Genomic DNA, 13,507 nt, shown 5'->3' with positions numbered 1-13,507 from the left:
AAGTGGAAACCGCTGTACTTTAGTGGGCCGCTAATATGCTGACGTGTGTGAGGCTCAACACAGCTTGGCGCACCAGCCCAAACCATCCAGGCCTTGCTTCATTAGCTGCTCATGCCCTTAAGCTGCTGACATTTCCAAAATTGTTCCCAAGCCTCATAATTATGAAAAATTGGGCAAAGTCACTCGCACTGCAAAGCTGGCGTTGATTTGAAGGCATTTTCATATACGACACCCTTTGAAGATATGAACGTGGCTTCGTCTGGCGCGATATAATGATGAGTGATAAGGAAAAACCAGGTCCAATATTCTTCGACGTTTCTTCAAGAGAATCATCAACATGGACAAACAGTTTCAGATGCAATCATTTGATATATGAAACACACAATGTCTGTAAAGATTGATTTTAATGTTGCCATTTTGCAACCCAGTAGATGCATTCAGTCAAATCCTTTTGGACGTACTGAAAGGAATAATTCAGTCTGGTCATGAACATAAAAACAGTTACGTGGTGATTAAATGGCTAGGTAATACAGAGGAATGTATTTGGCCAAGGAAAAGTACCATTAGTCATCTTCAAGCATAATCACACAACATGACTACACAATACGCCATCTCCTGTCAGTTTTAAGTCATCTCAGACAAATATTTCACATTCATCTTGATCTGCTCACATTTTTGTACCACCCAAGAAGGACTGACAATATAAGATCATATCCAAAATAAACATGTAAAGCAATGTAGACAACAGTTGTTGACGACCTAGCCATTTCTTATTATAATGTACAGTATACAAAACGACGATCCAGTGATGTTAAAAGTACAAAAAACTATTTATCCAACGATCATTCATCACTGTGGCAATGTCAAAAAGACATGCATTTAAACGTGTAGCTTGTAACAAAATAGCTTAGTTAGCAAATGCCGGCTGAGTTGTTAGGAACATTCTACACTTTTAACAACCAAAGGTTGACGTGTATTGCTCAAGACTGTTAAAAACACGTCATCAAGAGTATGTGTGTTTTTTGGATTAAACTTGTGTTGTACTGATCACAACTTCCAGCAGTTACAGTTGATCGATAGAACCAGATAGTACTTTTTAGCAGTATAAAGGAGCGGCACACATACAGTAGGTGAAAGGTAAAAACAAGATAAGTTTGACCTATGAGCTGTTTCAAGTTATTCAACCGAAGCAGTACATTGGTCTACAAACGTTGTTTTTTTTGTGTGTTTGTTTTTTCCTAGGCTTACTGAGCCTAGTACTGTAATAATGAGGTACAGTATTACATTTAAACATGTCTCAATTCACATCCCTGCTGTCTTTTACTTGTTCAATTTTTATTATTATTAATATGAAATATTATTATAATTCTAGATTGAAAAATCATTTAAAAAAATTGGGGAATGTAAACGTAATTGAAACAACATTATGGCTGCCTACCGGTTGCACAACAGTGCAGTGGTATTGGCAAATGGGTTACAAGTGTAAACATTTGACCACAACAATGGCTTCACGGAAGCACACACATGGCCTGGTACCTGCAGCTAATTAAAACAATTGGTAAGATTCATAACATTTTCGCTTGTCTGACTCAATGGCCAAATGGCTTCACAGGTGTGAAGTACACATCCTCTTGTGCATCAGAGAGACACACCAGAGAAATTAAAAATGAATTGGAATTAATGACATCCTTCAACACATCGCTGGCTCACTCCCATCTTTGCGCTCAGACTCGTTTGTGCCAAAACTGTGATTAAGTGTGTTTAGCATCTCAGCTTGGTCCTGTCCTGCTTTGTTATTTGGGTTTGGTTGTGCACCCCTCTTTTTTTCCAGCATGTGATAGTTGTAAATGTTCATGACGAACAGGAAAATTCCGCCAGAGACAATCACGGCGCCACACAGGAAGAAGAGGTACTTGTAGTCGCCAAATTTATCCACCAGCGACCCTGTAAGGAGATAAGAACAAACACACAAGCATCACAACACATATCTACCTGTATGAATTCATCAATGTATGTGGCTGTACATGTACATATGTGTTTTTGAGAAAAGGAGAGAGAGACAAACAGAGCAAGGTTCAAATTGAGAGGCGCCACATTGGAAAATGCCCACGGACCATTACATTCCTCCTGGCAAATCCTGCGTCTCCGAGAAGGCAATTTTGTCAGCTGCCAGCAAAACGAATCAGAAGAGAGGCCCTAACGATCAAGGCCAAGTCTGCTTGGAAAAGGACAAATGTGCTTTGGATTAGATTGAAGCCTCCAGATGTCCACAACTCCCCCACCTTCAGACATGGATCAATCGGTGGGTGTTTATCGCGCTCACTTTCAATGTGGTCTATTGCGCTTTCCATGTCACCACATTGCAATCTTTCATTATTTCTAATAGATTATTGGCCATGGATTTCGTAACCTGACAATAAGCCAGATTGATATTGCGCTTCACTCAAGGTAGTTCTCCGCAATATCCAACTAGTATCGCTCCACTGTAATTTGCTCGGGAAAGGCGGGACATTCTGTATGAATGATTCAAGCTGATTGGACGATGCGGCATTGTACAGGTTTGTTTTGACCAATCACAGCCACAGATGAAAATGTCTTCATTCTTGTCGAAGGGTGGAAGCGCCTCTCGCTGTTCAACAACAAAGAAACGGTGAGTAATTCTGCAAGAACAGAATTAATTGCAACGTCCATTCGTCCATGTTAGATTTGTTAGCCCCGAAGTCGGCGCTGGCTTCCTGGATTCGTCACAATTGCATGTCCCGCCCCAAACACAATGTCGCTCTGTGATTGGTCCGAACCACTGTGGAAATCAACGGATTTGGTACAAGATGTATTCTCCGGAGTTTGTGAACTCACAAATACCGCGAAAATTCATCTTGCGAGAGCAAGGTTAAGGATTTCTGTCATTTAATTACAAAGTACAGTAGGGCAAAAAAATATATATCTGGCCAAAATCCAATCGGAAGCCTATGGAAAGCATTTTTGCCATCCAGCATAATAAAAGTACCATTTGGGTACTGCAAATATTACTATTTTCATTTTATGTATTTTTTAAACAAACAAACAAACAAACAAATAAATATTAATAATACTAATGATGACAATGATGACAATAATAATACTGCAATACTAATAGTATATCTTCCTATAAAACTTTGAATCTGGAGCACCTTCAACCATCACAAGGGAGGTTGTGCCACCTGATTGATAACTGTCATATGGTGGATGTACGCAAATGACCATCCTCATTAAAACGAGCTTTGTTTGGCAAAGCATTAATGGGGTCCATCTGGCATAGTCACCTTTTGTAATATACTCCAGTTTAAATATGGCACAGGTTACACTGACTTACAAGACTGAATGGAGCATCATTAAACAGCCAAAGCTAATTAAACAGACTTACCTCACTTATATCTAATTGGATTGACCCAAAGGTTTGGGGGAAGTGTTACAAGAAGAGATGTCATGATTGTGCCCACTGGAGGAAAATGCAAGATCTGCAGGGAGGCACTTATTTACCCTTTTAAATTAAATGAGCGCCTCAGAACAGGGTAGACTCGCACCAGACAAACCCGGGGCCTATAAATTTTCACCTCATTAAAACTCAGGTTGCCGGCAGAGTAGGTTTGTCAGCGGGCTGGCGTGTGCAGCTGATTAAGTTATGCAGCGTCAGTGCTTCTTCAAAGCCTTTTGTTTTGAATAACCCGCACAGAAATCTCTTATCTGTGGAGCTGACACCAACCAGTGCACTATGAGGGCATCAATAAATTATTCAGAGGTGTCAAAGGGAACAGTTGCCGTATTTATGTCAATGATTTTGCAGTTACAAATCCTGGGTTATCATGCAAATATCTCCTATGGACTGCGAACCAGAAATTGTGCATTTGTTTTAGGGCTCTAAAATTAATCAAAATTCAATTACGATTTCCATTATTACCCTCCATTAGGGGGTGTGAATTGCCTAGTACCTGACGATTCGATCCGTATCACGATTCATAGGTCACGATTCGATTCGATACCGATTAATCCCGATACAAATTTATAAGTCAATTGTTGCGATTGTTTACTCAAATTTAGAAAATACTATTCGGTAAACTTGTACGTGTACACTGTAAGATTTGTATGAAAAGGTATTATTTATATATCTGAAACTTCAGTCTTATAACTGTGAGCCACTGTATTTAACAAATAGGTTGTAATCTGTTTCATGTTTGAACAGCATTGAAATAAAAATATTAAGGCTTAATGCTCCATTAATATAACATTCTTCCATGCTTAGGGTGTGAATCCTAACCCTAAGTAAGACGTTTTGTTGAATATTTTTCCATCAAAAATGGATGTTTAAAAATCGATTCGGCTGCCCATTGAATCGATTCAAGAATTGTGTGCTGTAGTATCGCGACATATTGCCGAATCGATTTTTTTTTTAACACCCCTACCCTCCATTATTACAAAATTGGCATAATTGTACAGAAACGATTATTAATACTAGGGCTAAAACGAGTCCTCGGCATTTCTGCCTCGGATACCCGCTGAGATGGTCGTAGTCAAACTATTTGCAGTATGCGTGACAGTACATGGGGCTGTGAGAAACCCAATTTCAAAATAAAGCTTACCTTACCAAGTAGTATATGTAGATCAATGCATTGTAAAACTTTTATTTTGAAGTTATTTCCTGAAGTGTATCGTCGCTGGATAGAGGTGGACGACGTGCTCGTCTATTCAGAGTTTGTATGCCACAAACTGTTGCGATAGACGTCAGTAACACAACCTAGTCCAGACTCAAGCTCCAGGTAAGAGCGCTAAGACATAATTATGCTGACATTGTATTGTCTGTTGCCAGCGTTTAGCGGTGACTACTAGCTAACAGCAAGCTAACAGCAGCAAGCTAAGCTAGCCGCGCTAGCTAGCAGCGATAAAGTGCTCCAGCCGTCTCATTACTTTTCAAAGGTGTAAATACTACAGCCCGTAGACAGCTGGGGTAGACTCCAGCATGCCTTCGTGAGGATTAGCGGTTTGGATGGACTGTGCACACTTTGATGCTGACGCCTGACTAATTTGCCGTTCCTACCGATTTCTTATTAACACACCAGGCTTACTCAAATGTGCTATTTATTTAGGTGATAAAATTGTTATTATGGGTCTGACGTCAGTTAAGTTCCATGGACCAAAATCTATGGGAAGAGATTTGTCTAAAATCTCACTAGGGCTAGCCCCACTCACTAGTCCCCGCTAGTGGCTAACGCTTGAACAGGCGCCAAATTCCACACTGTCAGTGTGATTAATTCGTTTTTTAAAACATCGTTAATTAGCGATTGATTGTGACAAGAATTTGTGGTGGCAATTTAAAAAAATTGGCCCAAACTATCCAACTTGCAGTCGGAAAGACAAGTCAAGTGAACATTTTCAAAATAAAATGTTACCAAGGCACTGATGTCTGTGGATTATTATTAGGAAGATTTTATTTTGAAGTTAACCTCACAATTGCTCCCCACAATGCACACTCATGCTTTTTTTTTAATCAAGGTATTTTATATTACATAAATTTGTAACATCAGACATTAAACTGTAAATTGACGTTTTTATTTTATTTTATTTTTTTACATTGAGGTACTGTCTATGAAATGTACATTATATATTTGGAATTTTTATGAATCATGTCTACAATACTGTGCGACAATTTGGGATTTTTTTGTGCAAAATTATGGTATTCCGACAGCACGTGTGTTTTGAGAACTCACCGTGTGATATAATTAACTATTTTACTGCCACATTATCAAAAAAAAAAAAAAAAGTTCCAGCCGATTTTGAACATTTGAACTCATCTTTCAAGGCAAACAGACTATTGTTTGCTTTTACTACATATATAATGTGGGTACCAAATGAAAGATCGCATTCCATTCTTTCATTAGAAAGAACCTTATTCTGCCTACCTGCCTACCTTATTCTGTTCTTTAGTAATAACCATTTGAAAATAAGTTATTTGAGTGGCAATAAAGCAAAACTAGAAAAATAAGGAGAAAACAAGCTTTTTGTGAAAAGATACATCTTCTCCACAACAGTGATTTTGACACTAATATTTTTTGTTTAGTCAAAGACTTTGATCGTTCATGTCATCCTTGAAAACGTTCTATTTCATCAGATTCCGTCATGTTTCATTGTAATTCCATACACCAGCAGCCCATTGAAAATAGATAAAGAGATAAAATGCTGCCATCTGCTAGCCATAGTTAGTGGGTGATTTTGATTCCACAACACACTCACCAGGCAGCGCTGCACTTAAACGTTGCACTTCCCATTGATTTAAAAAAAAAAACGTAGTTAATGTCATTTAACGTTTATGGCGGCATACATTGAGATTTTACTAATCGCTATTAAACGTTTTTGGCGGTCAGAGTTAGTTATGACATTTCAATTAATTAGTCTTTTTTTTTTTTTTTTTTTTTTTTAACTACAATTGATCATTGTTCATCTATCTATGCTATTACTTACGTATCCACCACATGACAGAAGGTATTCAAGGTAGAAGGTACTTTTGTATTCAACGGTTGCCATTCAAGTCATGGCTTCGAGGGAGGAGACCAGCATAGTGGTCAATTTAACAGACCCAGATTTCATACCAACTACAATATATTTGTCAGTAGAATGAGATAAGGTCATTAATTGTTTCAGTACTGTTTAATTCTGTATATGTTTTGTGATATTTTTCTTTAGTGGTTTGCCATGAGATTTGGAAGTGTAAAATACGGTATGTGCTTCAATAAAGGCTGAGAGACACTGCAGGTTTACAAAACTGAGCCGTCTGAAGATCTCAGCTTATCCAATTCCATGTTTGTTTGTTTGTTGGATTGTCGCAATACTCTCAACACAGGAAGCTGCGCCATATGAGAGATAAAAACAGAATTGTGGAACTTGAACCATTCTGTTTGTCCATCTTAACAGCAACAGCCATGCGCATGTGCTTTGTTTTTCTCCACACCCGTATACAAACGTCAATAATTCTGTCATAACAGTAAGCAGATATAAGCTTGTTACCTGCAGTGGGTGGTCCCAGCAGCATGGGGACGCACTCAATGATGGTGACCAGTCCAACAGCACTCGGGAAGCGTTGATTTCCCATCAGATCCATCAGGCACTCAAAGATGAGAGCAAAAACCATGCCAAAGCCCACACCAAAAAATACAGCATAGACCACCAAGAATGTGTAGTTTTGGATCAGTGGGCATAGTAAATGGCAGGTGCCATTGAAGACCATGGCAAAGCTGAAGAAGTACTGGACTCTCGGTCGGATCCACTTGCTGTTGGCAATCAGGCCGGTGCCAGGGCGAACAAACATGTCCACAAAACCCATAATGGAGAGCAGATACGCTGCTGAGTATTCGTCCACGCCCTGACTAACCGCGTAGGCTGACAGGAACACGATAGGTGCGTATGCGCCAAAAATGAACATTATGTTCCCAACTAGGTAAATAAGAAAACCTCGATCTTTGAAAAAGGACCAATCTAAGATTTTCCTGGCACGACTGCCAACGCTTTGCTTCAATTTTTTGATGTCGCCGTTATCTGACTGCTCCTCCGCCTTTTTCTGCGGTGCAGGAATTGAAGATTTACATGAAGCAACGGGTCTCATCAAGGCCCCAGCGACACAACAGTTGAGCATCAGCGCGCCAAGGATAAGAAGACTTCCTCTCCAGCCAAACTTGTCCAGTAGATATTGATTAAAAGGGGCCAAGAAGCACAAAAAAACGGGACTTCCTGCCATAGCGAGACCATTGGCTAAAGGACGCTTGGCCAGAAAATACTTGCTGATGATGGTAAGAGATGCATTCAGGTTGAAGGCGAGTCCGCCGCCTGTGTGGAGACAAAGGAGGGAAATTCACCTGGAATGCATCAACCCAGAACATTATTACAAACATTCTCATTGCCACAAGACCTAAGAAAAAAATGTTCTGAATAAGTATGTAGAAATTTCATTGATTCTGTAGGAAATTCAAAAATATTCTTTAAATAATATATTCTATGCATCTTCACTCATCTAAAAATGGCATTCTGATTAATATTGTGTTTGTGGAATATGAATTAAGCATCAAAACACCTCAGGGGTCGGCCATTTTGCCACTTGCTGTCGACTGAAAATGACATCACAGTTGCTCAGTTAACAACCAATCACGGTTCAGCTTCAGAAAACAAGTGAGCCGTGATTGGTCGTTGCCTGACTCTCCGAGTAACTGTGATGTCATTTTCAGTTGACAGCAAGTGACAAAATGATTGATATGGATAAAAACAGGTGGATTTTGTGTCCATACACTAGTAGGGGTGCATACTAGAATATATTTTTGTAAAGGCCGTTTTTGGGGTTGACTTCTCCTTTAAATCATTCTTAATAATAATTTTTTTAAACTTTTTTTGAAAGCAAAAAAATAAATAAAAATGGTATGTTTTTTCTAACACCGCAATGATTTGTGTAGGAATTGTCTCCAATACTATTTTATATTCAAGAGACAAGCTATTGGTAACATGCTGAAGGTCATGTGAAACAATACTGTCATAAAAAAAAGTAATGCTCACAGAAAGATGCTATTTACTGGTTAGTGATTTGCAACAAAGTCATTTGCATGACAGGCAAGACCTTACCAGATCTGTTGGACTTGGGAGCAATTCGGATATCTCAATAGGTTGAGAAAACGTCGGTAATTCAATAGTCAACTATCGTCCAGCTTACATTAGCTATTGCTTTGCTGGACCACATAGTTGTGTGTATGTCCGGCTAATAGTTAAAAGTGCCCTATTGCATTAGTGTATGAGTAGAGGACGCATGTGCCCACTGGTATTACACGCGGGACCAGTTGCTTACACAGTTGTCCTTGGCAGGCTAATGAGCCACTAAAGGTGGTAGGAATCCCCATGTGACAACCTTGGTCCGAGGTTGAGTAGTAGAACAGTGGGTCGCTATATTATACCATGACCTACATGTATTTTTTTTTTTTGCTTATTTACCATCCTGGTCCTGCTCCATTTTGAGCACATAACTGCCCCCTCAGTAGCTGCAACCAGCACCCTGATACCACTCATGAACAAAAAGCTACCGAGTCAGAGGGCAACGATGTCAAGTAGCAAGTACATCTAACTGATCAAACAAACTTGACAATGACCATCATGAAAGTGCCCATCATGTAGTTTACTTCAAATACAGTGTACTACTTTTCTAGGTGAACAACAACAACAACTAATGATGATGATAATAATAATAATAATAATAATAATAATCATAATAATAAAGGACTAGATTACTGCACCTGCAATGACGCCAATGCAAAAGTAGAGGTAAATGATGGAGTTCCCAAAGGAAGCAGCTCCCATGGAGACCCCACACATCAGGCCCCCCAGTATGACTATTGGGCGGCTTCCATAGCGATTGACCAACGCACTGCTTACTGGTCCTGTGAAATTATGAGAAGACAAAATTCCACACAATGTTCAACATGATCATTTTTTGATTAATGTTGCACACCAGGTAATAGAATATTTAACGAAAAGAACAAATGGAATAGAAATCCTTCATTGTTGTATAGTGCAGAATAATACAACAAAATTAGTTTGCTACGAGAGCTGTCAAAATTAATTGATTAATGGACACGTTATCAAGTCTCAAATTAATCGATAACTATTTTAATAATCAAGCAATCTCAGATTTCAGCATATCAACAGTAATTGTTCACTGATTTCTGTAGTCCTTAATGAAAGAAGACTGATTATCATCTGTTTTTAATCAAAATAAGACATTTGCACACATTTGTTTTTACTTTGGAAAACAATGACCGAAACAATAATATAGTACAACATCAATCCACCTTTTTTTTTTTTTTTAATCACTATATGAATAGGAAGTATGAAATAAACACAAATGACTGGTTAATAAACAGTGATCAGGAAATAATGGTTTGGCTTTAATGCAAAATTAAAATGAATCAGATTAGCTGATTAATCGATTAAAAAAAATATTCGATAGTGGCAACACTGGTTGCTACTAGAGGTTTGTTTAAATAAATAAATAAATAAATACATGTAAATATATAAATGTAAATAAATAAATAAGAACACCCTCCAAATTTAGGAACTGTTTAAATTTGTGGAGAAATTGCATGTCTCCTTCATGATTCAGGTCAGTCCAAAAACTCGCAATTGGTACAAAATTAGTCTGACATAAAGCCTGAACCATGAAATATATAACAGAAAATTCTGATTCTTTGTAAATAAAGTATTTATTGGTCCTTTGGTCCATATGACTTGATTTGTGTTATATTTGATACATCTGGTCACAATGCTTTCAATTCGTACATTTATAACTGTCAAAAATATAATAATAAACAAACCAGAAAGGATGTTTCCCACTATGCAAGATTGCGGGAAAAGTCATCAGCTGGGTGATACTGCCCTCTAATGGATTATCAGATCTAATGCATGTGTCAGATCATATACGTCAGGGTTTTAATGGGGAAAAAAAGAAAAGATTATAATCATGAAATAGAGGGCTCAAAATAAGTATTTAATATGATACATTTGGCATTATAGGGTTTCAAAGCTCTTCTTCCGGATGTAAATTCCCATTGCCACTTGTATGAGAATATTACCATGCAGGTTTTGAATACATTAATTAATTTCCATTATGAGTATTTTCCATTTTCTCTTTGAAAAAAAGTTTGTCAAATACAAATTTGAGGCGGACCAGTGGACTGTAACTCTGAAGTTTATGGTTTGTCAAACCAGAAAAACTGGAATACTGGAAAACAAACATTTCCACAGTCAGTATAACTTCACCTATCATTTGACTTTTTGAGTCCGAGTATTTCAGAAAAGGCCGTCAAGTGTCTCCCATGAGGGGGTTGATGAGAGACCACAGTTTGCGGGACCTTCCGCTGATATATTTGCGCTGTCGCTCTCCGCCACTTGGCGACATTGTGAAGCCTCGCCAAGGACAATATGATGAAGCCCATTGCCTGAGCCTCAGATGAGGCAAATATTTCACCAGTTTGGCCTCATTGAGTTGAGGTCGGGTGAGGCAGAGACCTTTTCACTGGTTAACCTTGAGCAAAGCGCCATGAATTCATGAAAAACCTGCGAAGTACACTTTAATTGTGACTTTAATTTTGCCATGTAGCTCCTTCTATCAACAATCAAGACAAGGGGAGTAAGAAAAGGGTGGATATTACACTCATAATATTTAAAAATATATTTTCAGTTTCAGTAAAGAAAATCGGTAAAGAAAAAAAATCAATGGATGGATGGATAGAGGAGTCTTGTTCCTTTAAAGCTAATGGATGCAGTCAGTCATGTGAAGTCGCTTACTGTATCAATTTGCCATGTCATGAGGAGTTCACACGACTACAATTCCTTTCATTGTGGAGAATTTTCACGTGACGAGTATGGTTCGTGGCCAGATAAGGAAAGCAAAATAAACTATTTTCCTCATTCACTTCAATTTTTTGCTTCATATGATTTAATGTCCCTTTCAGGGTTAGTGATTGACTCTGTACATTAGCCTTCTTCTTTGGCTATTTGTGGTGGTTTTGAGACACTAAGTAAATTTAAAAAAAAAACAACAACAACAACAACAACTATATATATATATATATATATATATATATATATATATATATATATATATATATATATATATATATATATATATATATATATATATATATATATATTAGGGGTGTTAAAAAATCGATTCGGTGATATATCGCGATACTACATCGCGCGATTCTCGAATCGATTCAATAATCGGCAGAATCGTTTTTTTTTTTGTTTTTTTTTGTTTTTTAGGATTCACACCTTGAGCATGGAAGAATGTTATATGAACGGAACATTAAGCCTTAATATTTTATTTTAATGCTGTTCAAACATGAAACAGATTACAACCTCTATAAGACTGAAATTTCAGATAAATAAATAATACATTTTCATATAAATCTTACACTCTACAAGCTTACTGATTAGTATTTTCTAAATTTGAATGAAAAAAAATCGCAACAATCGACTTATAAATTCGTATCGGGATTAATCGGTATCGAATCGAATCGTGACCTGTGAATCGTGATACGAATCGAATCGTCAGGTACTAGGCAATTCACACCCCTAATATATATAGTTTTTTTTTTTACATTTGTATGTGTGTGTTATAAAAATGAGAGGCATGAATTCTGTGATACCACACCATACATTGCTCCTTTGTCATAATAAAAGTTAAGACTTGTTTTTTACAAATTACTTATGTTTAACCTAGTTTAACACATGTACAGTGCAACCGTTAGCAATGATAAAATATTTAAAATAGTTTTATTATAGCAACTGTTTTGACCCTGAAAAAGATTTTTAGCTCTATTGTGAAATTGTTTGCCAATGAAGGTCACTGAGCATCCTCAAATGGATTGTGATTGACATTAGATGGTCCACTGTAAAGTGGACTGGGTCAACTCACCTCCAGCATACATGGCTGCTAACATGATGGAGGAGATCCATGCTATTTCACTGGAGCTGGCTTGCAAGTCTGACTGGATATCCTTGAAGAAAATGGAGAGGGCTTTGGGCGTAGCGTAGGCAAAGCCGATGGAAATATGAGCCCCAATCACGACCATCCAACCCCAGCCACCATCTGGCGGTTTGAAGCCCTGCTCAATGGTTGGTGCAGGGGACATGTTCCTAACGAGAGTGGAAAGCGCATGTTATTTCAAAATGTATGACAATTATTATTATACAGTTTATAGGTGAACATATACCCAGCCCACGTTCATGCTCATATGTGGTCAAACAACTTATTTACATATGGCGTTTATGTTCCACACCATTTACTCTATTAACGAAGAATAACTACCCCACTTTTAAGTACACAAATATCTATGACGTAATTAGTCAGCATGTGACAGAAGTGACCAATCAATCAATGGGAACTTAACGTATTGTAGATATTATAGTTTTGTTTTGAGCGTTTCGTTTCCCAAAGTGGTGCACTCTACTATAAAACTATTCAAGCGAAAAGCCGCATTAATAATTGAAGATTATAGCATCATCTCAGGGGAGTAAATATTTAACACGTGGTCTTCTTGTAGTAGTAGAAGGCAAAGAAATTTGCACTTGTATACCGTTTTATACAGCACTTCCGAATAAAATATATATATAAATCGTCGGTTGGTGAGCTTACCTTTTGTAAATAGCCTTCGCGAAAGCCAAACTGAGTTAGCCAAACTTTCTTTATGCGGCTCTGCTTGCTGGTCACGTGTCATTCGACGTGTAGTAGGCAGGCTTCTAGCTACCACGTGCTCCGCCTTTTTTTTTTTTTTTTTCTTCCAACCGCGCCGGATGACTACAGTACTCTACTGTACAGTGTGCATGTGCAACCAGGACGTAAAATAAAAATAGAATTGACGTTAACAGAGCTATACCTTTGCAGTCCAGAGTACAGAATGAATTGACTTCTCTTCACTTTTAATTGTTTTATTTTCAAGTT

The 13,507-nt window shown here is 37.8% G+C and overlaps 1 protein-coding gene across 1 annotated transcript; it reads right to left on the bottom strand.

Annotated features, from left to right (window-relative positions):
- Positions 1-387: 387 nt before the first annotated feature.
- On the bottom strand, positions 388-13,350 carry LOC144024333 (monocarboxylate transporter 2-like). Its single transcript, XM_077530535.1, has 5 exons — positions 13,202-13,350; positions 12,482-12,702; positions 9,297-9,440; positions 7,036-7,851; positions 388-1,944 (listed from the first exon to the last, which is right to left on the bottom strand). The coding sequence occupies exons 2-5, from the start codon at positions 12,696-12,698 to the stop codon at positions 1,691-1,693; spliced, it is 1,431 nt and encodes a 476-aa protein (XP_077386661.1). The 5' UTR covers positions 12,699-12,702; positions 13,202-13,350; the 3' UTR covers positions 388-1,690.
- Between the last annotated feature and the right edge of the window lie 157 nt (positions 13,351-13,507).

This window comes from Festucalex cinctus, chromosome 8, assembly GCF_051991245.1.
Source record: "Festucalex cinctus isolate MCC-2025b chromosome 8, RoL_Fcin_1.0, whole genome shotgun sequence".
NCBI classification, from domain to species: domain Eukaryota; kingdom Metazoa; phylum Chordata; class Actinopteri; order Syngnathiformes; family Syngnathidae; genus Festucalex; species Festucalex cinctus.
Note: the sequence above shows the minus strand (reverse complement) of the source record. Positions and strands in the feature narration are given on the sequence as shown.

Bases quoted from the DNA above. Each gene is read 5' to 3' on its own strand.
- LOC144024333 (XM_077530535.1), bottom strand. From the start codon at position 12,698: ATGTCCCCTGCACCAACCATTGAGCAGGGCTTCAAACCGCCAGATGGT. The intron at 9,441-12,481 runs GTGAGTTGACCC...ATAATTTCACAG, and splicing joins AGCAGCCATGTATGCTGGAG to GACCAGTAAGCAGTGCGTTG. The intron at 1,945-7,035 runs GTAACAAGCTTA...ATCTCCTTACAG, and splicing joins GCTGGGACCACCCACTGCAG to GGTCGCTGGTGGATAAATTT.